The sequence below is a fragment of the Anopheles moucheti genome, chromosome 3 (assembly GCF_943734755.1).
Source record: "Anopheles moucheti chromosome 3, idAnoMoucSN_F20_07, whole genome shotgun sequence".
Lineage (NCBI taxonomy): Eukaryota > Metazoa > Arthropoda > Insecta > Diptera > Culicidae > Anopheles > Anopheles moucheti.
This window is the reverse complement of record NC_069141.1, coordinates 45,608,955-45,633,291: the sequence shown is the minus strand read 5'-3', so window position 1 is coordinate 45,633,291 and position 24,337 is coordinate 45,608,955. Positions and strand designations below refer to the sequence as shown.

The 24,337-nt window shown below is 38.3% G+C and overlaps 5 protein-coding genes across 7 annotated transcripts in view; 3 read left to right on the top strand and 2 right to left on the bottom strand.

Annotated features, from left to right (window-relative positions):
* Nucleotides 1-9,192, bottom strand: part of LOC128300259 (succinate dehydrogenase assembly factor 3, mitochondrial) — a 32,074-nt gene extending 22,882 nt beyond the window's left edge. The window contains exons 1-3 of the mRNA XM_053036262.1: nucleotides 9,113-9,192; nucleotides 8,924-9,033; nucleotides 8,652-8,823 (exon numbers count right to left, since the gene is read on the bottom strand). Coding sequence (XP_052892222.1) covers nucleotides 8,668-8,823; nucleotides 8,924-9,033; nucleotides 9,113-9,170 — 324 coding nt within the window. The 5' untranslated portion in view covers nucleotides 9,171-9,192 and the 3' untranslated portion in view covers nucleotides 8,652-8,667. The remainder of the gene's footprint in view (nucleotides 1-8,651; nucleotides 8,824-8,923; nucleotides 9,034-9,112) is intronic.
* LOC128300258 (dihydrofolate reductase) lies at nucleotides 7,640-9,067 on the top strand. Its single transcript, XM_053036261.1, has 3 exons — nucleotides 7,640-7,744; nucleotides 7,887-8,071; nucleotides 8,140-9,067. The coding sequence occupies exons 2-3, from the start codon at nucleotides 7,989-7,991 to the stop codon at nucleotides 8,615-8,617; spliced, it is 561 nt and encodes a 186-aa protein (XP_052892221.1). The 5' UTR covers nucleotides 7,640-7,744; nucleotides 7,887-7,988; the 3' UTR covers nucleotides 8,618-9,067.
* A 3,358-nt stretch (nucleotides 9,193-12,550) lies between the features above and the next one.
* Nucleotides 12,551-17,061, top strand: LOC128300426 (pyruvate dehydrogenase (acetyl-transferring) kinase, mitochondrial). 3 transcript variants are annotated; one of them, XM_053036471.1, is made up of 9 exons: nucleotides 12,551-12,689; nucleotides 12,772-13,069; nucleotides 13,662-13,869; nucleotides 13,977-14,167; nucleotides 14,242-14,403; nucleotides 14,482-14,778; nucleotides 14,854-14,963; nucleotides 15,044-15,142; nucleotides 16,799-17,061. In XM_053036471.1, the coding sequence occupies exons 2-9, from the start codon at nucleotides 12,967-12,969 to the stop codon at nucleotides 16,871-16,873; spliced, it is 1,245 nt and encodes a 414-aa protein (XP_052892431.1). In that variant the 5' UTR covers nucleotides 12,551-12,689; nucleotides 12,772-12,966; the 3' UTR covers nucleotides 16,874-17,061. The 3 variants fall into 3 exon arrangements, with proteins under 3 accessions (XP_052892431.1, XP_052892430.1, XP_052892432.1); XM_053036470.1 differs by lacking the exon at nucleotides 12,551-12,689 and having other exon boundaries at nucleotides 12,691-13,069; XM_053036472.1 differs by lacking the exons at nucleotides 12,551-12,689; nucleotides 16,799-17,061 and adding an exon at nucleotides 15,777-16,121 and having other exon boundaries at nucleotides 12,693-13,069.
* A 150-nt stretch (nucleotides 17,062-17,211) lies between these two features.
* On the bottom strand, nucleotides 17,212-20,583 carry LOC128300424 (myotubularin-related protein 10-B). The gene is made up of 9 exons (XM_053036468.1): nucleotides 20,331-20,583; nucleotides 20,181-20,232; nucleotides 19,966-20,114; nucleotides 19,738-19,890; nucleotides 19,528-19,652; nucleotides 19,222-19,456; nucleotides 18,830-19,060; nucleotides 18,035-18,757; nucleotides 17,212-17,916 (listed from the first exon to the last, which is right to left on the bottom strand). The coding sequence occupies exons 1-9, from the start codon at nucleotides 20,391-20,393 to the stop codon at nucleotides 17,503-17,505; spliced, it is 2,145 nt and encodes a 714-aa protein (XP_052892428.1). The 5' UTR covers nucleotides 20,394-20,583; the 3' UTR covers nucleotides 17,212-17,502.
* Nucleotides 20,584-20,860: 277 nt separating this feature from the next.
* Nucleotides 20,861-24,332, top strand: LOC128300425 (PP2C-like domain-containing protein CG9801). The gene is made up of 5 exons (XM_053036469.1): nucleotides 20,861-21,349; nucleotides 21,443-22,020; nucleotides 22,092-22,175; nucleotides 22,601-22,816; nucleotides 22,888-24,332. The coding sequence occupies exons 1-5, from the start codon at nucleotides 21,216-21,218 to the stop codon at nucleotides 23,847-23,849; spliced, it is 1,974 nt and encodes a 657-aa protein (XP_052892429.1). The 5' UTR covers nucleotides 20,861-21,215; the 3' UTR covers nucleotides 23,850-24,332.
* Nucleotides 24,333-24,337: the final 5 nt, after the last annotated feature.

Here is a 24,337-nt window from a genome sequence, read left to right as displayed (position 1 = left end):
GCATGCAAGGAGCAAATTGGGCAAACAATATGCTTACTTTTGTCTCAACAACACCAATTGGGCCTAAAGTGATAATTTTGTGCTGCAATATAATGCATCGCAAAGGGCAATAAATTTCACATCATGAGAAGAAATTACGTTTTGTCTATGAAGGACATTTTGGTGAAAACAGCTCTACAATTAGTCTGCAATGTATGCTTTTACTTGTTGATGCACAATGATGCAGCAGTTTAATAAGGTACCTTTTAAAACAAATTAGCTTAATTTCGTTGCTCGATCACTTAAAAGGTGATTTCTTTTATACAGAATAACCAGTCTTATAATATAGAAAGAACAAAAGTTGTATACTACCAACACTTCTTAGCTGAACCAATTCGAAACTTCACTGCCAAAAGACGATACTCAAACCGTCTGTACCTACGGGGCATAATCATGTATCAGGAGAAAGTGAAAAATCTTTCTTTCTCACGGCACTAAAAACCTATGATAATCCTAGTCTAACCCTACCACTGGACCAGGGGTGAATAAAGGTTGTTACCAACGAAAAAAAAAAACAGAAAATCGCCAAGGATATAAATACAGACTAAAGTTGATTTCCCAACGGAGGACAGGAAAATGTACAAGCACTGCATGTCACATGAACACATCGCTCCAATCCAAGCACATAAGGCCATATCTTCGATGGCGAGTAAAGCGATGAATAAAACAAAGCCATCGCTCACTTACTCCATCACTACTTGCCCTGCACAACAGTTTAGTGTACAACAGCAGAAAAAAACGGTTTCCCGCTTTAACGCTCAACCAACAGCCGAAAACTCACCACAGTCGCAGGCCATGGTTGGGATGCTTATGAAATTGGAATAGGACGTTTGGGCGTTCTCCCGGTTGATGGTGGAAACCCACTCTTCTGATGGGTCGGATGTCGGAGCTACTCTAGCAATCTATTGCAGTCTACGGCAAAGATTCTTGCATATCATAAATCATCTATTGCTTCCATTGTTCCAAAAAGAGCGATGTGTTTTTTTCTCAAACTACAAAAAAAACATTCGAAAAAATTTATTCGAACTGGTTTTTGTTTTTATCCAACACAGCGTGAGGTCTACTTCACTTGTGAAATTTAGTGTGTCGCTCTGGTTTCCGTACCCTCTTATTGATTCCTGGTGCAATTCGTGCGAAATTATTTCCAATCGAATTAAACGCTACATAAACGAACTCAGTGCACTCGGAATGTGGTTGGGAAATTATTACGCTTCAATGAAAAGCAATGAAAGCATACTAAACGCCTTCACCACCGGTATCATCAACCGTTGAAGGTGATTGTACCATCTGCCCACGAACGACCTGAACGGGCAGCCACCGGTAGTGACAATGATTTTCGCTTGCTTTTCCAGCTAATTGCTTTTGGAAACGGCGTAGGTGGTAAATTTACAGCATTTCCAAAACGGAGTAACAATAAGGCAAGGCTTTAGGGCGCATGCTGTGAAACTAGGGTTCGCAAACCGATATATCAAGCCATCCAAGCAAGCAACGGGAACAAATTAAAAGGCACGGGATATGCTCGGCTGCGAAATAGCTTCCAATCACCCGATCGTGATTCAATAATTGCTGCCAAGGACAGGGAACGACCTATCTGATGTAGCCATCAGTGACTGACTGTGCGGCTATGTTTTTACCACCGTCCGGTAGTTTGAAAGGACTGATTGACCACAACGACCCAATTACACTAAATAAACTACATGCCCAAACCGTCTGGTCCACGCAGCTTCAGCTCGATATATCGAACGCAAAACTGCACCGACAACATGCAGCTGGCGTGGTGATTTACCCCATACGATTGACGTCTGTGGAAATCTAGCTGTAATCGCGAGCTCACAGCCACGAATGGTATCTTTGAAGCATGCGAGATGGAATTACCTCATGTTTCAGAACGGAACTGCCATCACCACTAGTGCTTTAAACAGACCCCAAAAGACACTTCATGATAATTGGTCAATAATAAACGCACCGAAGCTCAGCACAGATAATACGTGCGGAACCTTTCGCAAAAGCAATGAGAGCCAGTAGAGCCTGGAGGAAATGTGTACAATAAGCGAATGCATATTATTCAGGATGATGGTCGATTAGAACAATGTAATACGGTGCAATAAATGTTTCCACTACCAGATTCAATCGTGCGATGGACGAATGCTTTCCTGCGAGCAAGACGCTTACATTATCAAGGAAAATGCACTTTCTTCCTGTGTTCGATTTGCTAGTCATTTCGTCCCTTTTTTCAATGTTTGTGTGGTAGGCGCATATTTATATTTGGTGCACATTGGTCTCGCACAGTGAGTGTTTAACTGAAAAGCGGTCGATAAAAGCGAAACTGTCGTGACATGTTTCTCTTTATGCATTCTTTCAGTCAACCTTCAGAAGCTGGCCATTGGTTGTAAGAAACCCGCGGTGCGCCGTGGCTGTGCGGGTGGGAACTCATAAATTAGCACATATTTACGAATGCTGACGCTCGGTTTGATTACTGCTACCGCTGCTGAGGAAATCTCTGCAGGCTATGACAAATTAGTGTCCTTACAGCCTATTTTATTCGTCGGTGCTTTATGTGGTGCTGTTGGGCAAAGCCTTGCATGCATCCCATACATCCCATGGTTTCCCGTCAATTATCCTTTATTTGCTCGCCCGGCCCATTCTTCCGTTACGAACGGTGATACCTCTGCGATGATTCTCTGGCCAACATGTCTCTGTTTGGTTGTTTTGTCCCGAAAACGGGAGGGGCAAAAGGCAAAATACTCGAAAACGGCAGAGCGGCCCGTAAGCGCTGCAAAGCAACCGAATCGATCTACCTGTCGCCCGGGACATTCCTCACATCTAAGGTTGGTTCTTTCGTCGGTTTTTACTCCAAAACCCTCAAGTAGATACGCAGCTTTCGGTGCGTTCATTACCACTAACAAAGTACCTTCAAGCTGTGTTGGGTCCTCGGATTCTACACTAATGGCTTCATGGTTTAACGTGTTGTCATAAAACATAGAATTAAGCCAGCGGGTGATCTTAGGTTTTCCAAAACCACATTTATTGCTACCGAGACCGACTGTGCGAAACTGTTCTATTTGTTGTACAGCTTCTTGTACTCATGTTTCTATGTTTGCAAGCACCTTTTCAGACACACAAACTTTCCTGCTATGGTGTCAGATGGTTACTCTAACAAAGGCATTATATACTTGTTCGATATAGTGATACAAATGAATGATTCCACTGATACACTGAACAGATAATGGCAATGATATCAAACGTAGCAAATGATTGCAATACGCCATGTCTCACTATGCAGAGTTTTGCTTGTAATTTTGTACACCATTAAAATGCTATTTACTGAATGTGCAACAAATTAATTCGCACTTCGTTTACGTGCCAATAAAGCACATGTGTAAGACGTGTTTTATTCATGAGAAACGATATAGCCGATATTCTCACATCCTGAACCATTTTAACAAATCGTAGAATACCTGATACCTCCAAAGGCATATCATTTATATTACTTTCAAGTTCCTATTGCAATCGACTTACCACAGAAATAAATCGTGAAGCACTCCTAATTCTGGATTGATTGAATTCGAGTTATTTATGTTTTCTCCTTCAAAATGGGTTAAATGATTCATCAATGGAAAACTCATGCAAAATTAAGTAGGGTAGAATGATCCATGACTGCGATGAAAATTTTACTTCTCTTCTATTATTTTCAACTTTCGTTTCAACATTTGACATTGGAACTATGTACCTGTTCAGTCATTTTTGCTGGATCGCTGCTTTTTAATAATTGTATTAGTTGAGGTTAAACAATCATGCCGCAGTAGGCGCGTGACATTAACATTTCTTTTCAATAATGACAACTCCAAAAATATTTAAACGTTTTGGAGTCAAGTTTGGATATTTCAGCAATTTAGATTGCTTTAAGTTTAAAAATTTTTTTAAATTTATACGTGCTGGTCCACCGTAGCAAGGAATGACTATCTGGGTTACGTGGTAAAACATGGTTTATAAGCAATAAATGGCGAGTTTGATCTTATTAGATCATTAAATAAATAAAAAAAGGAAATAAAAAAGTTGTATGATGAATTTCCTCCTTAGTTTCAAAGTTGGGCATGTTTCATAATTTTCAATATGGCGGGGTCCGATGGTATTTTGGTAGCGGCGCCGGTCTTCACACGACAGGACTGAGGTAAAATCCCATCCGGACTAAACCCCCGTAGCAAGGATTGACTATTCGGCTACGTGGTAAAAATAAGTTGATACGGCCTGGCCGTTCTAACGGAACAACAACAAAAATAAATAATTTTAATTCACTGTGTCATAATCTTATTAGTTAATTGTTTAATATAATGATACTGATTCAATTGATACATTGAACAGATAATGGCAATAATATCAAATGTAGCAAATGATTACAATACGCTATGTCTCACTATGCAGTGTTTCGGTCGTAGAAACACACCGATACGAGTAGATGCTTCCGAGATGCGAGAATAAAGAGTGGCGGGTTTTGGGGCCCATAGCGAAAAAATGAACGTTTCCCTGACGAAATGTTTGAATGATCAAGAATGTTAAAAAAGTGTGTATTTCCATCCATTTTTGTTATAATGAGATAGCAACAATATAAATATAATATCAATAAATGATAACAAATTTTAACAAAAATTGGTTCCATATATTTAAACTAACAAACTCAATTCTTAACAATATATTATTATATTGTTAGATTTTTTTAGAAGAGGCTTCGAGTGTACGCGATTTTTTTTTCATCTATAGTTGTGGATATTTTATTCAAAGCCTCTTTTATGTCTCTTTTTTATGTCTTTTATGCCTCTCTATTATATCCTGTTTTGATTGTAACTACTGCATCAGCCCCAGCAGAGCATCTAATTTCAACTAGTTTTTTTCAATATAGGCCTTTGCCAGTTTTGTGATTTCAATTTTTATGTTTAAAAATTCCAACAATTTCTAGAGGATGAAAATATGTGTATAATTTCGATATAAATAAGAAATAATGCACAGCTACAATACAATTTTCTGCAGCCCAATTGCCCACAATATTTGAGGAATGATTTGCACATGGTACAAATGCAGCATTTTTGTTATGTAGTTTTATCGGGGATTGTAATCCTAAATAACTACCCACTATATTTCCTGCATTATCATAAGATTCGGGAAAATAGTAATGCTTTTTTTCTTAATTTTAAGTATCATTCCATCAAGATCTTTCTATTTGTGAATTGTCCTGTTTCGCAACAGTGACAAGGTGTCATAAGCGGAAACGAAAGTCTGTTTGCCATAAATACTACTATACTGGTATACAGGAAAGTACACTGGTTTAAACATAAACGATCAAACCAAAGTGAAACGTTTGTCTTTTCATTCACTTTCATGTTGTATGGACTATTGACCTGAGTTTGTTCTAACCCTTTTGATTCACAGGATGTCTCAGTTAAATGATATGTATCAACTAGGCAAACTCAAAGCATCAACTAGACTGGTACAATATCTGATTTCGTCTGTCTGTGATTTCGTGATATTGGTCTGTACCGCACCAACGTAGCCAAAGAAATCTTCAACAATTAAAAGTAGTAAATATATCCAATTGTAGCATATATAGATATTTCGGGTAGTCCTTGAAAGAATTCAAGAACATTGCGTCTATTTTTTTCTAGTCAAAAACAGGAGGAAGTTGCTGAAACATATTCCAGAACAAACTCGAATTGAACTTCCAGAATAGTCGTGGATATTCTAAATATGGTCTTAACTTAGTGGGATATCACGAAGTAAATGTTTTGTCTATGACCTTTAACACCTCGTCATCTACGGAGGTTCAACTTGGGAAAATTCATCAAAAAATTAAATGTTCTCTTCAAGGTGGCCTACAGAAGATGGCCATCCAAGGAGCGGCATATAAGCATTTACAGCGTTTCGGTCTAGATTTTGATGAAGGAGATGCCCAATAGGGATCTAATGAACTAAGATGAAGTATTTGAAGTAACGAAAATTATCGGTATATAAATACCAACTTTATTAACCTCTAGATGCAAAAGGCGTCTTAAACTGGTCAAAGGTTTTTCATTTCTTTACAAAACCTACATAACATCAATGGAAAGGTGTGAACGAAAGAAAACATGTTACAAAGTAAACGTAAGCACTGAATCTCATCTCCGACTACGACTTCTTCTCCGATCTGGAAATGTTCGAATAGCCTTTTTAACACTTTAGAACGGCATTATTTATGTAACTAGATATTAATTAACAAATTTACGGATAAAATTTAACATAAAATTTAAGTTATCGCGAATTGAATGATATTTTACCTTATCAACGTATGTAGTACGTTATAATTGTTTTTCGTGTACTCAAAATTAATTAAATTCTTTTAATTGGCTTATGGTCCAGTTCCATCTATAAAGGAGATAAACTGAACACAATAATGATTATTACATCTCTTGTATTTCTTAAAGAAAAGAATGAGGATAAATTTATAAACATTATTAGGCAAGACTATGGCGCCTTACATACCGCGCGGTCGCAAATCGTTGATTCAAATTTCATATGGATCAAACTCCTCGTAGTGAGAGACCGATATCAAATATGTGAGAAACGTAAATTCACCAAACCAATGAGAGGCAAAATAGTTTTTGCTTGGAAAATATTTTTATTTAAGCAAAACCAAAAAATATATCCACTATCCGCATTTTCAGGAATTGTTGATCAGCTGTGTATGCTACCGAATACATGTCGAAAGAGGAAACAGGACTATTCTGAATGCGACATGTGAGAGAAAAAGAGAGCTATTCTTAGTGACGTCACACATAACCGTGTGAGTAAAAAAGCTAATAAGAGAGAGCGAGCTGACACTATATATGCACATCTGGCAACGTGTGTAGACTGTGTGAGTACAATCCATAGGGAATGAGAAGCGTATCGTTTCGCTTGGTTGTTTTTACCGGTTTTGAACAAGAAAGCTTTTGTGAATAGGTGATAGCAAAGGAGCAAACAAAATTTTAGTTTTTTAACAAAAAAAAATTAAAATTTGAGTACATACACTTAACACAAACAGAATCTTAATCATTTAAAAAAATAGATTTTCGTGGGAATTGTATTTCGTATTTCAATGAGTTCAACGATACATCGTTATAACTTTATTGCTAGATTTTCAATTGTAATTAGTTCAACTGAACAGAACTTTGCATCGATACTCAAGCAAAGCTCTACCAATGTACGAACAACGGTTTAATTTTCCTCACCCAACCGTGTTAGAATTGCTAGATCGTGTTTTTAATTCCACAAATCATTTGTGCCCATATTAAAGCTATGTTATCTTCTGCTTATCTGATAATGGACAATTACTTGCACAAATGCTGCTGATGGCGTATTATTCACCAGACCGAACCCTTCGTAACTTTCTGCTATTCTTAGGCACTTCACATTCGTTTTCGATCTGCTAAATATCATGGATGGGTATAAATGGCTTGAATTATCAACAGCTAAGTATCCGGAATTGCTTTTAGGGACAATTGCTTATACGGCGTTCGGTCGAGATGTAAATCGAAACCGCGCTTGTTGTTGAGTCAAGACAAAACAATCTATACTAATTTGTGATTTAATAGCAAATGGGACTTTATTGTACCGCACATTTGTGAGAATTCAATTGCTAAATTTTAGGCAGACATAAAGAACGAGTTTTTACGTTATTCACAAAATCTTACTCAGGGTATGTAAAGGCTTAGTTGCATGCAAACGAGTATTTAACTGCACTGAACTGCATTTAAATCAAACAAAGCTTTCGTATCAACCGTTTTCTTATTTGCTTAATCACATCTGTCATCGTTCATTCTCTTTTCATTTTTAACCAGCTGTCAAGATAGACCTATTGAATTTACAATCCGGCACGAGACCATCAACCAACGCGCTGTGTATTTCTGGAAGTAATTCACATTCAACTCTTCCTTAAAACTATGTCTAAAAAGTTTAGCTGTATTGTAGCAGTTTGTGAAAACCGCGGTATCGGTATCAACGGAGATCTACCATGGAAATTGAAGTAAATGAATAACACATATTAGATACATTTGGCCGTACTAATGTTTCTCCTTGATTATTTCCCGCTAGGCAAGAACTGAAATACTTTTCCCGAACAACGAAAAAGGTGGAAGATGCTGGCAAACGAAATGCAGTTATAATGGGAAGAAAGACCTATTTTGGCGTTCCTGAAAGCAAGCGGCCATTGCCTGATCGTCTGAATATAGTTTTAACGCGCAATGCTTCGGCATATGCATTTCCTCCAGATGTGCTTGTTTGCGACAGTCTTCAAGAAGCATTGCATAAGCTTGATTCCACGAATGTTGGGGAGGATATCGAAAGCATTTGGGTTGTGGGTGGTAACAGCGTGTACCAAGAAGCGATGGAATCTGATCGTTGCCATCGTATCTATTTGACGGAAATCAAAAAGCGGTTCGAATGTGATGCTTTCTTCCCCGAAATGCCAAAATCTTTTATGGTTGTGGACAATGATGCAGATATTCCGAGTAATGTGCAAGAAGAAAACGGAATCCAATATGTGTACAAAATTTATGAGAACAAACACTAAAAAACAGCGTTTCGCTGATCAAGAGGCAACTTACGTTCCATTGCCATCGATTATCGCTTGGCTTCTTGCAAAAGTTCGTACAATTGTGCTATCTGTTCATCGCGAAAATGGTTAAGCTGACTTTCAGTTAAATCTTCTCCTAGCATTCCAACCGGTCCAGGTTTTCCCCGCAATCCTAATTGCTGTGCCAGATTGATTGCATATCCCTAATAGAATTAGGAAAAAATAGTATCACCATGTCGGAAAATCGTATGGTGAATCTTCTTTTTGATACAAATATAAATTATCTATCAAGCATTAACTTACAGCCCATTCGCTCATAAATTTTTGACTTTCGGTTGGAGAACAATTTTTATGCCGTTTGAACTCGTCTTTTACGTAGGTGTTGCCGAGCTCCTGCAGTGCCTCCGGTAATCCTGGCGAATAAAAGCCAATTGTATATATAAAGCAGGTTGCTGACGTGTAACGTTATCAATCGTACCGGTAATAACTTACCACGGTGTAAACGAAGAATAGTTTTGTACAAAACTCTCACCTTTTGTCCGTGGTTCATTTTTATCCAAAGCTACGATTTCTTCTTCTTCTTGGTAGGTTGATAGTTTGTTGTTCAGCTCCTATACTCTCCGCGATAGCGGAGGTATAATCAGAGCCGACCTATCGCTTTTGTGGGAGCGGACTGTCATCCATTGCTCTGGTTTTGGTTTTGTAGCTGTTGTTTATAGTGCCCGGTTAGTTTCTTCTTTTGCTATTTTTTTGATGACCTTGTGCATAATCTGTATTATTCAGTGATATTGTTATTCCTTTGAGACCCTTTTTTTATTTTTATTTTTATTTTTTTTATTATTTTTTTTTTTTTATTTGTTTATTTTTTTTTTTTTATTTATTTATTTTTTTTTATTCATTTATTTATACATATATATATAATTTTTTTTTTTGTTTTTTTCATTATTTTTTGTTTTGTTTTTTTTTTGTTTTCTTTTTTTTTCCTTAATCTATTTTGTTGTTGCCTAAATCTATGTGTACTAAAACTATGCGTTCTAAACCAATGTGCTGTGTTTTTTGTTTCCTATCTATTTCAGGTACAGGTGTTGCTGAGGTGTTTCAGGTATCGATGTAGTTGTTTTCGCCTTGTTGTTGTTTCTCTTCTTTTGTTTATTCTATTTATCTTTTTTTTTTATGATTGTGTGATTGTTGGGTGAGGTTCAATTTCTTTTCCTATCTTCCTATCTTCCTTTGTTTTCTATATATGTGTATATATATTTTCTTTTTTTTTTTTTGTTTTCCCTTGTTTTGCACTCCACTCTGTAGTTTCCCTTGTTTTCCTGTCTTGAGGCTTTAGTTGTACCAAAGAAAGCTTCAAAAGGAAGGGGAAGAGGTTAGTTTCTGGGCACCACTGCTGGCATCTTGTTCCAATTTGTTAAACATTGGAAGGATGTATATCGTGGCCCCTGTTTGCAAGACGACGGAATGTTCGACTGTAGGCAGGAGACGGATATGTATATATATATATATTTTTTTTTTGTATTTGTTTATCACGGAGATACAGGGATGTTGCACTAGTATGAGTTGAGTTGTTGTTGGTGTGGTTGTTATATTTAGGGAACTAGTGTACAAAGAGGGCTTTATGATTTAAAATTGAAAGTGTGACTTTGAAAACAGGGTGGTGGAAACGATGTGACGACAGTTAATAAAACAATAAATAATTATGCTAATAAGTATGATAAGGAACAGTAAGGATAAGTTAATAGAAATAAATAAATAAATTAAATAATTGAATACATAAATAAATAAATACATAATTGAATAAATAAATAGAATAAATAAATAAATAAATAGAATAAATAAATAAATAAATAATACATTCGTGCATGCGTTAGTTAGTAATTGGTACTGAGCATGCATGGTAATTGAACGGACTGAAGAGTTAGGCTGTGAAGTAGTATGGCATGTTTTTTTTTTTTTTTCTGTTGGTTTTTATATATTTATATTGTTTTTCTTCAGGAACTCGATTATCTTTTTCCATGTTTTTGCCGAGGGTTCAAGCCAGTTTTTGGTTACGTTTTCCATTGTGATGGTTGCATCTCTTTGGTATTTTGAGCAGACAAAGATTTTGTGTCTGCCCGTATCTGGGCATTGACAGATATCACAAGTGCCACTGTCTGTTATTTTCATTATATTTAACCAGTATTCGGAAAGGTCATGCCCTGCTATAATTTTGTTAACTGTTTTAATTTCATTTCCTTTGAGTAACGTGTGTTTGTACCATGGGTCTGGTTTGAATTCGTTTTGGAAAGCTAGGAATTTCCGCCCTTTCTCTCTTGTTGTGTGAGTGAACCAGTTTTTTGTTTGAGTGATCATTTCGTTTTTATAAATCGTTATGGCATCTATGTATCTGATTTTGTTTTCTATTGTGGAGTTTGATATGGTGCCTTTTTTTGCTAGTTCGTCCGCTTTGTCGTTTCCTACTATCCCTATATGTGATGGTATCCAAATTATGTGTGCTTTTATTTTATGTGCTGTTTTTAGTATATTGTATAGGATTTCTTCTATTTTTGTTTCTGTGATAGATTTTATTAGTGTGTTGCAGGATGTTAGGCTATCTGTGTAGATGATTGGTTCCATGATGTTATTTTCTTCTGCCAGCTTCAGGGCTTTTTCTATTGCGATCAGTTCTATAGTGGTTGTTGAGGTTTTGTTTTTAATGTTGTAGCTGTAGTAGTATTGATGGGGATTGTTTTTGATGTATATACCTATACCGGCCTTATTTCTTATAATACTTCCGTCTGTGAAAATGCGTGGTCTGTTGTTATTTAATTTGTTCATGTATTCTAGTGTTATCTGTTTTAGAGTAGTTTGGTTGCTGTTTGTTTTTGTGCTTATTGTTTGTGCAAGTTCAGTGTTGATGTTTATGTAGTTTTCCGTGTCGTTGTTTTTTGCGATGTATAATTTTTTGAGGAGGTTCAGATCTTTATTGTATAGTTCTTCTTGGTGTGTTTTCTTCTTTTTTTTGTAAGTTGTTTGATGATGTTTGTTAAGTTGTTGTCTAATTGTCTTTGAGAATACTATGTCTTTGGCAAGTTCCTTTCTAGCTATGAATTTTATTCTGATGTTGAATGGTATTTCCGCTGCGATTGCGTGTAGTGTGTTTATGGGTGTTGTCTTGGTGCAGCCTGTTGCTTTTCTGAGTGCTTGATTTAGAATGGTATTCATAGTTCTGCTCTTGTTTTTGTTGCTGTTTAGTATATATGAAGCTCCCGTTTCTAAAATGTTTCTGATGGTGGCACGATAAATATTTAGATTTTTTGTTGGATTTATATTGTTTTGTTTGGAGCTGATGATTTTTAGGAAATTTAGTCGTGTTGTCGCTTTGTTTCTTAGGTGTTCTATGTGTTTATGGAAATTGAGGTTGTTGTCTATTATAGTGCCTAGGTATTTATATGTGTTTGTTTTTTCGATGTTTGTATTTTTTATTCTGACCTGGATGTTCGTTCCCTGTTTTTTGAAGATCATGTATTTAGTTTTATTTATGTTGATGTTTAGTTTTAAAGATTCGATTTCTTGTGTGAAAGCGTTTAGTGCTTTTTGAATGTTTTGTTGTAGTTCTGTTTCGTTTTTTCCACTACTAAGCAGCACAAAATCGTCTGCATACTGTATTATCTGATTGTGTGGATGTGTTTCTGGAAGCTACGATTTCCACACCATTCAGGACTGTTTTGTATATCTGTCAAATCACATTACATAAACAATGCCAGTGTTGCCAATACGTTCTGGAATTCTTATCAGCAGCGGCCAAGGTAATGTAACCTGTGCCAGCGCTTCTAACTATTGACTTTAGGAAAATTCGAGAGCTGTCATTTTTTGCTTGAACGAGAGCTTCAACATATTGGAATTGATCATGCATTTCGATATTTGCAAGTTTTCCAAAATCAGGGAAAAATCGAACCGCCAGCTCAAGAGAAATGTTCGACAGGAGCCCTTATGTCAGATGGCAAACGTCAAACTGGTTGTTAATTGACAACCTCCGTGCGGAAAGGAAAAACATCCATATATCAACACATATCGTGCCTAATCGGTAAACATTGAGCCAGTTATTTTATATTAAAAGAAATATAAATTTATATCGAATGCATTACGGCATTTGCCAACACCTACAGTGGCCACTTATCAGCCCGGTCTGCCGCGGTGTGTGTTAACAAAAGTGGTGTTTACGTTGGAAAACAGAAGCGAACCCCGGGTGGACCCGCACCCTTTGACTGGATCTAGTCAGATGAGTTCGTAGTTGAGCCGTGCTGTTCTATCAGTGACCTTGTGAGACACCGACATCTACGAACGCCCGCACCAACGTGAAAATGAAACTTTTCCCCGTGCGGCTATCCAACATCAATAAGATGTTGGATTTTTATTCCCAGTTTAATCCATCACCATTGAGCATTAAGCAATTTATTGATTTCGGTGAGTATTTGTGTAACTTTTTTCGTTTAGATTATTGCTAGCTTCGTAGGGGTTACTATGCAAAACCACTTAGAACGATCTTCATCCTCCGAGAGCGAAGTTGAAGTTGACGTACGATGTATAAATTTTAAGGGTCAATTCAAAAAGAGGAAGCGCACAGAGGAACCAGCTCTCAATAACTTGAATCAATTTACACTGAACAATGTTAGTGATGTAATTGATATGAGAATGAAAATAATGAAAATTGTGAAGAAGGTGTATGTAATGTAATGCCAATGGAGAGAGTTCATTAGGTCCGACACTTTGTTGCTAAGCCATCTCAAATGTTCCCTAGCGGCTGTCATCTTTCCGCTTCGCCACTTCACCTCTGAATTCTCCCACAGCCGGACAAAACCAATGACTTTGATGGACGCGATTGACGCACGCCAGTGAGAATATGTTTAGTTTTTCAATTTGTTTTTGGCCTCATTTAGAACTGTATCCGGTATGGTAGAAAACAAAGCAATAACAGTTTAAAGTCCATAGCTAGATGTGTTTATGGCTTCAGGCTTATTTTTAATAACCTAATTTTCTTTCAATTTTCTCCCCGCAGGGTTAAATGCATGTCCTCGAAAGTCTTTTGTTTTCCTTCGTAAAGAGCTACCGGTTCGGTTGGCGAATATCATGAAAGAAATCACTCTGCTGCCCGAAAGTCTGCTACGGATGCCCTCTGTTGGTTTGGTTAGTGCATGGTACGTGAAAAGCTTCGAGGAAGTGCTCGCTTTCGAAAAAACCGACCCAACGGAAACCAACCTAGAGAAGTACTGACCTTATTCGTAATCGTAACATGCTTTAAAATACATATTCTGTATCGTATGGTTTTGTTTTCTCTCTTTTTTCACAACTCGATGTATGCCGTTATGGACAGATTCTGTAAATCCCTGACTCAGATTCGCGACCGTCATTCCGATGTGGTGCAAACGATGGCCCAAGGTATATTGGAGCTAAAGGAAAGCCGCGATGGAGCTATCGAACCATCGACTGAACTCTCGATTCAATATTTTCTGGATCGTCTGTACATGTCGCGTATCAGTATAAGAATGCTCATCAATCAGCATAGTAAGTGGCAGCTATTAACAGATTAGAAGCTTGTGCGCAGATTGTTGAGCTGTATAGCTCGTCTATCATTTCAGCTATATTGTTTGGTGAAATACCACAAACCGGACGCCACATCGGCAGCATAGATCCCTTGTGCGACCCCCACATGGTTGTGAGGGATGCCTACGAAAATGCACGCTTTTTGTGTGATCAATATTACCTTGCTAGTCCCGAACTGGAGGTCATCGAGCATAATGGTAGGTGCCACCCCCTATGTCCCAAATTGCAGTATATATGCACTAACAATCATTTTGATGATTTGAAATTTATGGCAGAGATTGATAAGGGTAATCCTATTAAGATCGTCTACGTGCCGTCTCATTTGTATCACATGTTGTTCGAGTTGTTCAAGAACTCAATGCGTGCCGTCATGGAACATCACGGTACGGAAAACGATGTGCCACCGATTAAAGTTACCATCGTGAAAGGTAAGGAGGATATATGCGTGAAGATGTCCGATCAAGGCGGCGGCATTCCACGATCGCAGGTGGATCAACTGTTCAAGTACATGTACAGTACTGCGCCGCAACCACCTAAATCTAAAACAGATTTGCCATTAGTTCCGTTGGCAGGTATGATGCGAATGGTCGTAGCTTCGTCGCACACAGGTTTAAGAGCGTGTCTTTTTTTTTAACAAATATTTTTAGGATACGGTTACGGGTTGCCCATTTCTAGATTGTATGCAAGATACTTTCACGGTGATTTGGTCCTGTTCTCTTGCGAAGGATATGGTTCCGATGCAATAATCTATCTGAAAGTACGTACGACCGACACATCTAGAAGCTAGCTGCAGTGTGTGACATATGTTGTAATTCTCTTTTACTTCTTTAACAACAGGCATTTTCAGATGAAGCCAATGAGTTACTACCAATATTTAATAAAACTAGCACACGATTTTACAAGGCAACCGTTCCAACTGGTGACTGGTCAAATCAGGTAAAGGGTAAAAAAATCAAACCTATAGTAATATAATTCCTACAAATGTATCAAATATTATATTGTTTGATGCATTCGACGATTTGTAACCACTTTACAATATTATTAGAAAAGATTAACAATCGTTGTTGTTGTTGTCAGTTTACAAAAAACTTCAATTTGTGATTAAGGTCAGGTTAATTTTGAATTGCCTGGGCTGGGCGATTAGCATACCTATAGCTGTGACTTTTCAGCTATACATAACTAAAGTTTTTTTTATATAACACCCTGCCTTTCGACATGAAGGGTCAAAACCGACAACGTGTTATAACCAAATAGGACGAAAACTGGCAACACATATAGACAGAGTCTAAGATTTTTTAACATACGGACATCAGTGCAACAAGAAAGCGTTATTAAAAAAACACAAATCCACAAAAATTCACACAAAATACAGCCCTTTTAAATAGTGCCGGTAGGTCACGTAGGTTACCACCGATATCTAATGTAGGACCTTTATACAGGTTTAAAAATAGACAATATTAGTTTATGGTATCTTCGTATATGTTGTGCCGTTACAGTTTGGATACATGTTTCTTCTTTCTCTTATTATTTATTGTTAAGGAGTATTCCACTTTCTTTTCTATTCTACTAGGGCAAAAACTTTACCAACAGGTTGTTGTAGCCGTTTGTGCAAATGACCATGATATGATTATGATGTTTAGAGCTCAAGTGACAGAACGATGGATCTCAACTGATCGTCGCGCTTTATTTGCCTCAATTTGATCTTCCCTACTTACTTCTGCTACTTCTACTGCTTGTTATGCTACTGTTACTACTACTATTGTTACTAAGGCTTGTCAAACTACATCACAATAGTTTGGTAGTCTTCGATATTGGTTTTTAGTTACATGTTTATGTGAAAAAACGCTTTCATAATCCGTTTTCCGTGTGTTGTATGTCTTTTATCTTTTCTGTTTGTAAGGTGATGTAAACTGAAGAAAATATACAGATGTTTATATTTACAGTATTCTTTTGTTTGTTGTATTTTAATTTAGGCTTTTGTTAGCAAATCTTGTTTAATATTATGTTGCTTTGTTTTTTGTATCACTGAAATACGCTACTGTCTGCACGCTAGTTTATCCGAAAATATTGAGTACTGTCATTTTATTTTAATTTTTTAGTTGACTCAAAAACAACGTCGAAAGCTTGTATACCATCACAACAGATTTAGTTTTAGTTAAATAATTGTAAGCGATGATATTAATCCTCCAAACAATTGATGGAAAAAAACAAAATTGAAGCCTTCTTCCAACTGGCTGAATCCAACTGAATCACAATGTATAGTTGCCTGGTACGTAAAGAAAGTTACTAGCGATCTTCTTTATCGTATCACTTAGAATATTACAAATGTATTGTAAGTTTGTTAATATTTTTACAAATATAACAAATTTATGCTGATAATATGATGGTGATAAATCCCACCTCATACTCAAACACACCACAGGTTTGGGTGGTGGCATCAAGGGAGTTTCTTAAGGAACCTATAAAAATTCTATGCATTTCCAACTATTCCAACTTCCATTACTTAATTCAGTTTCCTTTTAATAGATCTGTCGAGTTCATGAGTAGCACAGCATTTTCACTATTATTAAGATGTTTATTATCATTTTACAGAATTCTGATATGAACTCTAAGCAAATGAACGCTCAAACAAGGCGAGTTGGCTCTCTCGGTACGAACACATCTTGATCTTTTGCCTCAACAGAAGAAGAGGAAGACGACGGCAAAGCGCAAAAGTAACGGGAAAGCTGGCACGGAAAGCAAATCATCAGTTAATGAAAGAAGTTTCATATGGTTTTTCTGAATATATTTCACAACAAAATTTTGCAATATCCATAATGTAAGGATCAACTTTTTTTTATTTTTGCTACGCGAACTTAAAAGTTTAAATTATGCACTTTCACTGATATGATAACGTAATACCACCATGCCAATGAACAAAAGTTATTTAACATGCATGTTGTTTGACACGCCAGAAGGCAGAATGTTTACGAATTTTTTCAGTTTTTTTGTATTAGTTCCTTTCAGACAATGATGTTTAATGATGAAGTCCTTCGCTTCCTTCGTTTTATTTCATATTATAAAAATCGAAAAATAAGATTTTAATAATCTACAAGTAGTGTAATAAAATATTTATTTATATTAATATTAGTTCCGAGGTAAACGTAATAAAAATAACTATTTAATAACGAATCCTGCTTCTAACAATTATTGGCTGATGGTTACTTTTCCTCACTTCACTCAATACCCTTTTCGAAAGCGTTAAGCAGGGACTTCATACCATTGAATGAGACCTTGTCTTTAGCAAAACAGTTTGCTCAGTCGTTTAACGAAGACGTTTCATACATTGAATCGTGCGAAAAATTTATATCATTACTCGCTAGCAATAGCTCCGTGCATTGTGCTGTCGGCACTATGCTAGAAAATGGAAAGAACGAACTAATTGCCAACGATGCATCGGAAGCCATATTAGGATCTCGCGTTTGTACTATCATTGTTGATAGAATTTGCTCTAAATCTTCCACTTGTTCATTGGAGGGATCCGGTTTTACCGATCGACCGAGATCCTGGCGAAGTTTGTATATTTTACCTAACAGCAATCGATTCAGCAGATCACACTGAGCGATACCACCGTATTTGATTTCCAGATGGGGCATCCAGCGAAAGTAACACTGTTGCCAAAGTTCAATATCACGCAGGCAGCATTGCGGTTCCAGGAACTGTTCATCATGCTGTGTAAAGAAAGAAGACTTGTAATTTCAAAAAATGGTTGTCTAAGTCAACTAAAACTACATTACCAATAATCAATTGTGCATTAATGATTTTTACAACAAATGAGCGTATACTTGCCTTCAACAATTGTAGCTTGCCGGCACCATTTAGCACCGAATGCCCATTTGATTCATCTGTTCGTCGCGCATTAAACAAAGAACTAGCGATTGGAGTTTGCGGGCTGGAAGAACTATTACTATTGCTTTGCGCTGCTAGTACCGCTTGTCGCAATTTCGCCTGATACAGCGGATTTGTAAACAAGGCGAGATCTTTATTGTCGAATTGTTTTTCCCAGTCCCAAACCGGTCGCAGCACAACGTGCTCAGCGTTCAGTGCCTGGTAACGTTCGGTTTCAGAGTTAAACTGAAACGTGTCAAAAATGGGAAGAAACAGTGAATCCCACAGAGTGGTTAGGAAAACGTCCGAAAACTCGAAAGCCTCCGGAAACTGTTGCAACAGCTGCCATGTACAATCGAGAAACAAAAGGAACAAAGGACTGCGCTCGGTTACTTTCACCGTAGACACGTGTCCCAACCGGTCGCTAAACGGGTGACCAAGGATCACCCATTCCTTTTGAATTAGGTTTTGAAAGCCTTGTATCGTGCGATAACTACTGTCCAGAAGTAGTTGTACCAAGCTCGATATCACGCAGCTCATATCACGCCCATTGATTTCCTGCAGCACCACAGTTTGCCCTTCGCGCAACAATTTGGCTGCCATATCTGAATGTTTCAAGCACAGCGACACGTAAAAGAGCCAGTAACTTTTTTCCAACAATGTATAGAATCGTCCATCTTGCGCCTGAAATAGTAACGACAGTTATCTCTTTGTTTGTTGGCCGGTCTGTGCACCAAATTGGCACATTATCCTCACCATAAATTGCTGATCGGTGTCGGGAGTGCAAAGGTCGAGCAATTTGATGTAGCTAAGGTTGACATCCTGTATGCTAGGTAAAATTTTGTACAACTCCAGTAATCTAGGTTGTCTCTTCTGTGGATCGCAACGGCGCACGTGTTCCAACAAAATGTTTTCTACCGTCGTATTAGTAATATCTGGGTTTAGCTCGGCTAAACGAACCAGTGCCGCGTCCTTAAGACCCCATACCTGCAAGTTATTTTGTGGACATAACATTAGTTGTGCAATTCAATAAATCACTTTTACAATGTCTTTTCAAATGCCGAGGGAATGCGTCCCTATATCGTAAAACGTACCGAAAGATTTTAATTAACATAGAGCAACTAAATGCTTCCTTAATGTTCACTTACCCAAATAGCCGAACGATTATTACGAAAGCTTTTCGATATGTTATCGTATTCGATATCGCTCAGATGCTTTGGAACCACGAAATGCATCGGTAGGGAGCTATTGGAGACTCGACAATCCTTTGAATATACGCGCCAACCGCCAGTTGAATTGCATCGCTGCAGCTCTTGGGACCAATCCATTTTTTTGTCATACATTGTTACATTCTCACACATGGGGCTGCGGTAGTACTTCTCCCTAAAACAAGCAGTATGTAAACAATCGATTCGCAGAGCTAAGTGAGGTCTTGCACTTTGTTCAATACTCACTTGAACCGGTACAGGAACAATAGATTATGCCGAGCGGGAAAAGCAAACTTCAGAAGTGCGTCCGCGATATATTTTCCTTTTCCTATTTCCGACAGTTGAAACCCGAATGTAAAAGTTTTAAAATTCTACAATATAAAAACAGACATTCACAATCACTAATTTTCTTATACCTCAGTTCCGTCCTGAGTATCTATTTCTCTCGTTGCTTACCTTACACACGATGCGTATTTTGTCGATCTTGTTGCTGTTCTTAAACTGAGGACTAATAATTCTTTTCTTTTTATCAACATACTGATAAATTCTGTCAATATTAGATAGTGATACATCTGATGAACCAAGGAATCGATTACTCTGGAACGAGAGCTTCGCATAGAAATGGAAACAACATGGAAATTCTCAGGTAAATAAATCAATGCTTTGGTTACACTTTTCTCTTGCCTGTTCGTCTTCCATGTCCAATGATACAAAAGATAACCGAAAGTTGGTGATCAGCAAGATTCCCGTTTTTTCACCGTACACCTTCCCATCTTTGAGGTAAGATGCAATGTACATGCATACGTTATTAGCACGAGCAGCCTCTAGTTCCCCTGCAATAATGCATCTTATGTATAACCTCGAAGAACCAGACAAAACAATCGCTCGATAATACGTACCTGACAATAACTTTGGTCTATAGTCATCATTGACAAAGTTTTCTTCCGGAACCTGCAATGGGAAGGCATTTAGGAGGAAAAGATTACGCCACCATTCCAGGCAGAGGGAAGAATACACCGCCATCACATTACTATTAACAGAGACGGTACCTGATTTACATAGCTGGTAAAATTCTGTTTCGTCTTACTGCGACCCTCGGACATTGTTGGCATTCGGTTTATGCAGTGTTTTTATACATTAACTAGTTAAGAGCACACATCGAATCACAGGATAGGATCTTGCAAATAGTAAGCAGTTCGTCCCAGTGGCGTAGCTCTATTGATTCTAATTGATTAATGATGACTGTTGGATGTATTTACACAGCACCATGAACTAATTGCCCGTGCGATGAACCTCCAACAAACAACTGTGCCAGTGGGATAGAAGAGGAATAGTCGATAAAATTTGTAGCACAAGTTTTTGCATAAGATAAACAACAGATGAGAAAACAAATTATCGTAATTTGACACGCCACTTTGCGAAACCTCTCTAGCGGAACAGGTTGGTTCGCTACGAATATTTTGACGGTTGAGTTCAATCGTCACATTTCTTGTCGTTTTTTTTTTCGCTTCCTACTTCGATGCCTCCAGATGTCACAACATTACTTCGGAGCTCCGTCAATTGGAAAAGTCAATAGGAAGCGTTCGCGAACAGCGAGGAAAATTGGAAAAAACCTTCGAATATTACACTGCGTAACGACAGTTATTACCAGTCTGCGACAATCTTCCAGTGCGTGAATCCTTCTTATTCTAGTGGGAAGCTTTGCCTTGATCTGCATACATCAGTTAACGGGAAATCCTGTGAGGAGCAATACAGAAGTCCGATCGAAACAAAGGAAATTGGTAATGGCGTATTGAAAGAATTTGGGGTGTTGTAGGGTGGCCACTGTCTACCAATCTGGTAAAATTATGCAGTTTTTCGATGTGCTGCAATGAACGCATTGTGATACACGAAGTGAATGCTTGATCGTTGTGTTAAACACCGCAAGGACAATCATGCCCTCCTTCCGACAGAAGGTTACAACTTACTTCCGTCAACTGAGTTTTGTTTCGGAACGAGACCAGCGTGGGCCAACGCAACAATGCTCCTCTATGGCGTCCGGAAGTTTCATGACCAGATATTTGGAGGGGTAATAAAAGAGTTAATGGAACAAAAAAAGAGAAATAATCATCTTTAATATAATTAACGACATAATTTGTTCTACAATCACACCAATCCGTAGCGAATGGGAACCTCCAGATACTAAGGCGCCTATTTACAATGGTAAGTTACCGGAGGACTTGCCGGATGTACGTATCGGACGGTACGTTGTTAGCGGAACCGAAACTGATGCCGCCTATACAGGACCATTTGAAGGCCTAACGGGAGTGAGACGTGCCAAGTCGCATCTGACGGCTGGTATTGAAGACGATATAGACTATATTGACGTTCTGCAAGAGCAAGGTTCCACGTCGCAACAGGAATCATCTACCAAAACATCAGTACCTGGATTGGACACTAATTCAAACACACAATCCCTTACGTTGAATGCTGCCGTGAATCGTTCCGAATCTCATTCCACCATCATGAAACAGACGAATGCGGACAAAAATCTCGAAATCAAAAAGGTCAACGACGATCCTATTGCTAATATCACTGACTGGAACCGCCCAAACGAGGACGCGTACGGTATATCTGTTTCGTTGTACGAGAAGCACCTGCATACGTCGGGAAATGTTGGTGATCCGATTGCTGATTGCTTTGGCATAATATCCCGCGCCGACTCATGCATAATGGCCATGGCAGATGGTGTCAATTGGGGTAAGTGGAGATGCATCTATTTTGCAATTGTAATGCAATCAACCGTTTTGTTCTTACTTTTTCGTGCTTAGGTGAAGGTGCCCGGATTGCCGCAAGGTCTGCTATTCAAGGTGCAATTGAATATTTAAATTCAGCAGTATTTGGCATACATCAAGGTAAGATTTAGCATTTACTTTTTTCTACTAACTTTACACAGAAGAACAGCGTTTTTCGTCTCGAATTATTTGGATGGCCTTCAGTTAGGGCAAGGCTCTTCAAACTGCGGCCCTCCAGAAACCCCAGCCTATGTGTAAATGGCCCCTAACTACCGTAGTTTCAACCATTTCGGCCCGTGGACTGAAAAGTTTGGAGACCCCCCTGTTTTAGGGGTCCCTGTACTGCGTGATACATCTGATGACTGATCAGTATACATCATAATCACATCATTGCCACACCTTTAGATCTAGAATGAAATCGATAATGTATCTATAATGACCAAAGAAATTTAAGATTATCTTTGGTGTAGATACGTTTCAAATGCTAAATAGAAGCACTAACATGAACGTCAATTCTAATTTTTGATTGTTATTTTCAATTACAGTGTCATCAACCAGAGAAATATTCGTTAGCTTGATTCGTAGCTTTTGGGAAGCGCACAACTACATACTCCAAGTTGGAGGTGCTTTGAGTACATTGACGGTCGCCATTATATTACCCGTTGAATCATGTGAGCAAAGTGTAGTATGCTGTTGCAATGTAGGAGACTCGCTTGGTTATATATTTTCAAAAAACAACACAGTGCGAGAGATTACGATGGGTTAGTATTGTGCACCCCAAATTGCGAGCTAATTTGTTGTAATTACGTTTCTTGCCGATTAAATTTTGCAGGATCACATGATGTTAGTCTTATGCGAGATATGCGAGATGCGTTAGGTGCATTAGGTCCTGTATATGGCGATAAACCGGAAATGAGCAATCTCACACTGTCCATGTCGTACGTCGACGAAGGAGACATCGTGTTCCTCACTTCGGATGGAATCAGCGATAATTTTGATCCAGTAGTTGGAAAATTTGCGGAAGCTGTAGGCAGCAAAACTAGCACCGGAAACAACCCACCCGGAAGTGTGACCAGCGTCAACAAACAATCATCACAACAACATCATGAGCGCAAAAGTAAGCCGGGATTAGCACCTAAGAGACAGAACAAAAGTGCGCCAATGCTTACTTTAGCGCAAAGTAACGGTGCAGTGGATCCGCAACATGTCAATGCAAATATTGCGAGTGGTTCACGCGCAGAGCGAAAAGTAGCAGTCCCTGTAAGAAAACCAACGCCGACGCAACTTGCCGGTGCTCAGGAAAAAAGTTACGGCTCGAAGTATGTGACGCGATCGAAAACATTTATTGAACCGGCAGCCGCAGTAAGACGAACGAATAATATCGCTGCAAAGGCCTCCTCTCCGATGATGCTGCCGCAGGTAACAGCACAGCAGAGACACGTTCTAACACTTTTACGAATAGCCGATTTGTTGGTATACGGTATTAATGGTTCGCTGCGGCCCTGTACGAATGCAAAGCAATTGTGTCAGCTTTTGATTGATTTTGTATCGTGTATTACGGCGGCCAAACGCAAGTTACTGGAGCAACGCGAAATTTACTACAAAATAGTATCCGATCCAGGCGGAAGTCGTAGGGAAGTTGCGCACAGTGCACACGAACAAAAAGTGATACGAAAGCGTATGGTTGATGGAACTACATTTTCGTTGCTGCCGGGTAAACTGGATCACGCCTCGATCGTCGCGTACACCGTACACAGATGTAAATCGAAACCTACGGCTGAACATATTATATAATGATAATCGTTGAGCTGCCCATTTTTTGAAGAAATCAATGTTTGTGTATTCGCTTGAAAATGCCCAATATCAACGTTCAGTAACGCAAATTGCGTTAAGTGCGGATTAAAAGTATTATTTATGTACCAGCTTTCAGCGATAGTATTGTGAACATAATGACCTGGTTCAGGCAGTTCTGATCTATTAATCCAGAACTTCTGTTCATTTGGAGTTAAAATTTTATGCTGTACCAAGTTTATCTCGTACCAGTGAATTACAAGTTTCGCGTATTAATCTTTTTTTGTAAGCCACGGGAAATGGGTTTACCCATTGCATTTCGTCCAATTGTTGCCCTCGCTAGCAATTTTGCGCCTATAGTATAAGAATTGAGACAAGAGTAAAATTGATAAAACCTCTTTTTAATCAAATATTCGTACAAGGTAGGTGCAGCGACAAGGGCATGAATAGTGCGTATAAAGAGTCGACTGCCAACCGATGGCTGTCGAGTG

Bases quoted from the DNA above. Each gene is read 5' to 3' on its own strand.
- LOC128300258 (XM_053036261.1), top strand. From the start codon at position 7,989: ATGTCTAAAAAGTTTAGCTGTATTGTAGCAGTTTGTGAAAACCGCGGT. The intron at 8,072-8,139 runs GTAAATGAATAA...ATTTCCCGCTAG, and splicing joins GATCTACCATGGAAATTGAA to GCAAGAACTGAAATACTTTT.
- LOC128300426 (XM_053036471.1), top strand. From the start codon at position 12,967: ATGAAACTTTTCCCCGTGCGGCTATCCAACATCAATAAGATGTTGGAT. The intron at 14,168-14,241 runs GTAAGTGGCAGC...CTATCATTTCAG, and splicing joins AATGCTCATCAATCAGCATA to CTATATTGTTTGGTGAAATA. The intron at 15,143-16,798 runs GTAAAGGGTAAA...ATCATTTTACAG, and splicing joins CTGGTGACTGGTCAAATCAG to AATTCTGATATGAACTCTAA.
- LOC128300424 (XM_053036468.1), bottom strand. From the start codon at position 20,393: ATGCCAACAATGTCCGAGGGTCGCAGTAAGACGAAACAGAATTTTACC. The intron at 19,457-19,527 runs GTGAGTATTGAA...TGCTTGTTTTAG, and splicing joins TTGTTCCTGTACCGGTTCAA to GGAGAAGTACTACCGCAGCC. The intron at 18,758-18,829 runs GTGAGGATAATG...TTACTATTTCAG, and splicing joins ACACCGATCAGCAATTTATG to GCGCAAGATGGACGATTCTA.
- LOC128300425 (XM_053036469.1), top strand. From the start codon at position 21,216: ATGCCCTCCTTCCGACAGAAGGTTACAACTTACTTCCGTCAACTGAGT. The intron at 21,350-21,442 runs GTAATAAAAGAG...ACCAATCCGTAG, and splicing joins ATGACCAGATATTTGGAGGG to CGAATGGGAACCTCCAGATA. The intron at 22,176-22,600 runs GTAAGATTTAGC...TTTCAATTACAG, and splicing joins AGTATTTGGCATACATCAAG to TGTCATCAACCAGAGAAATA.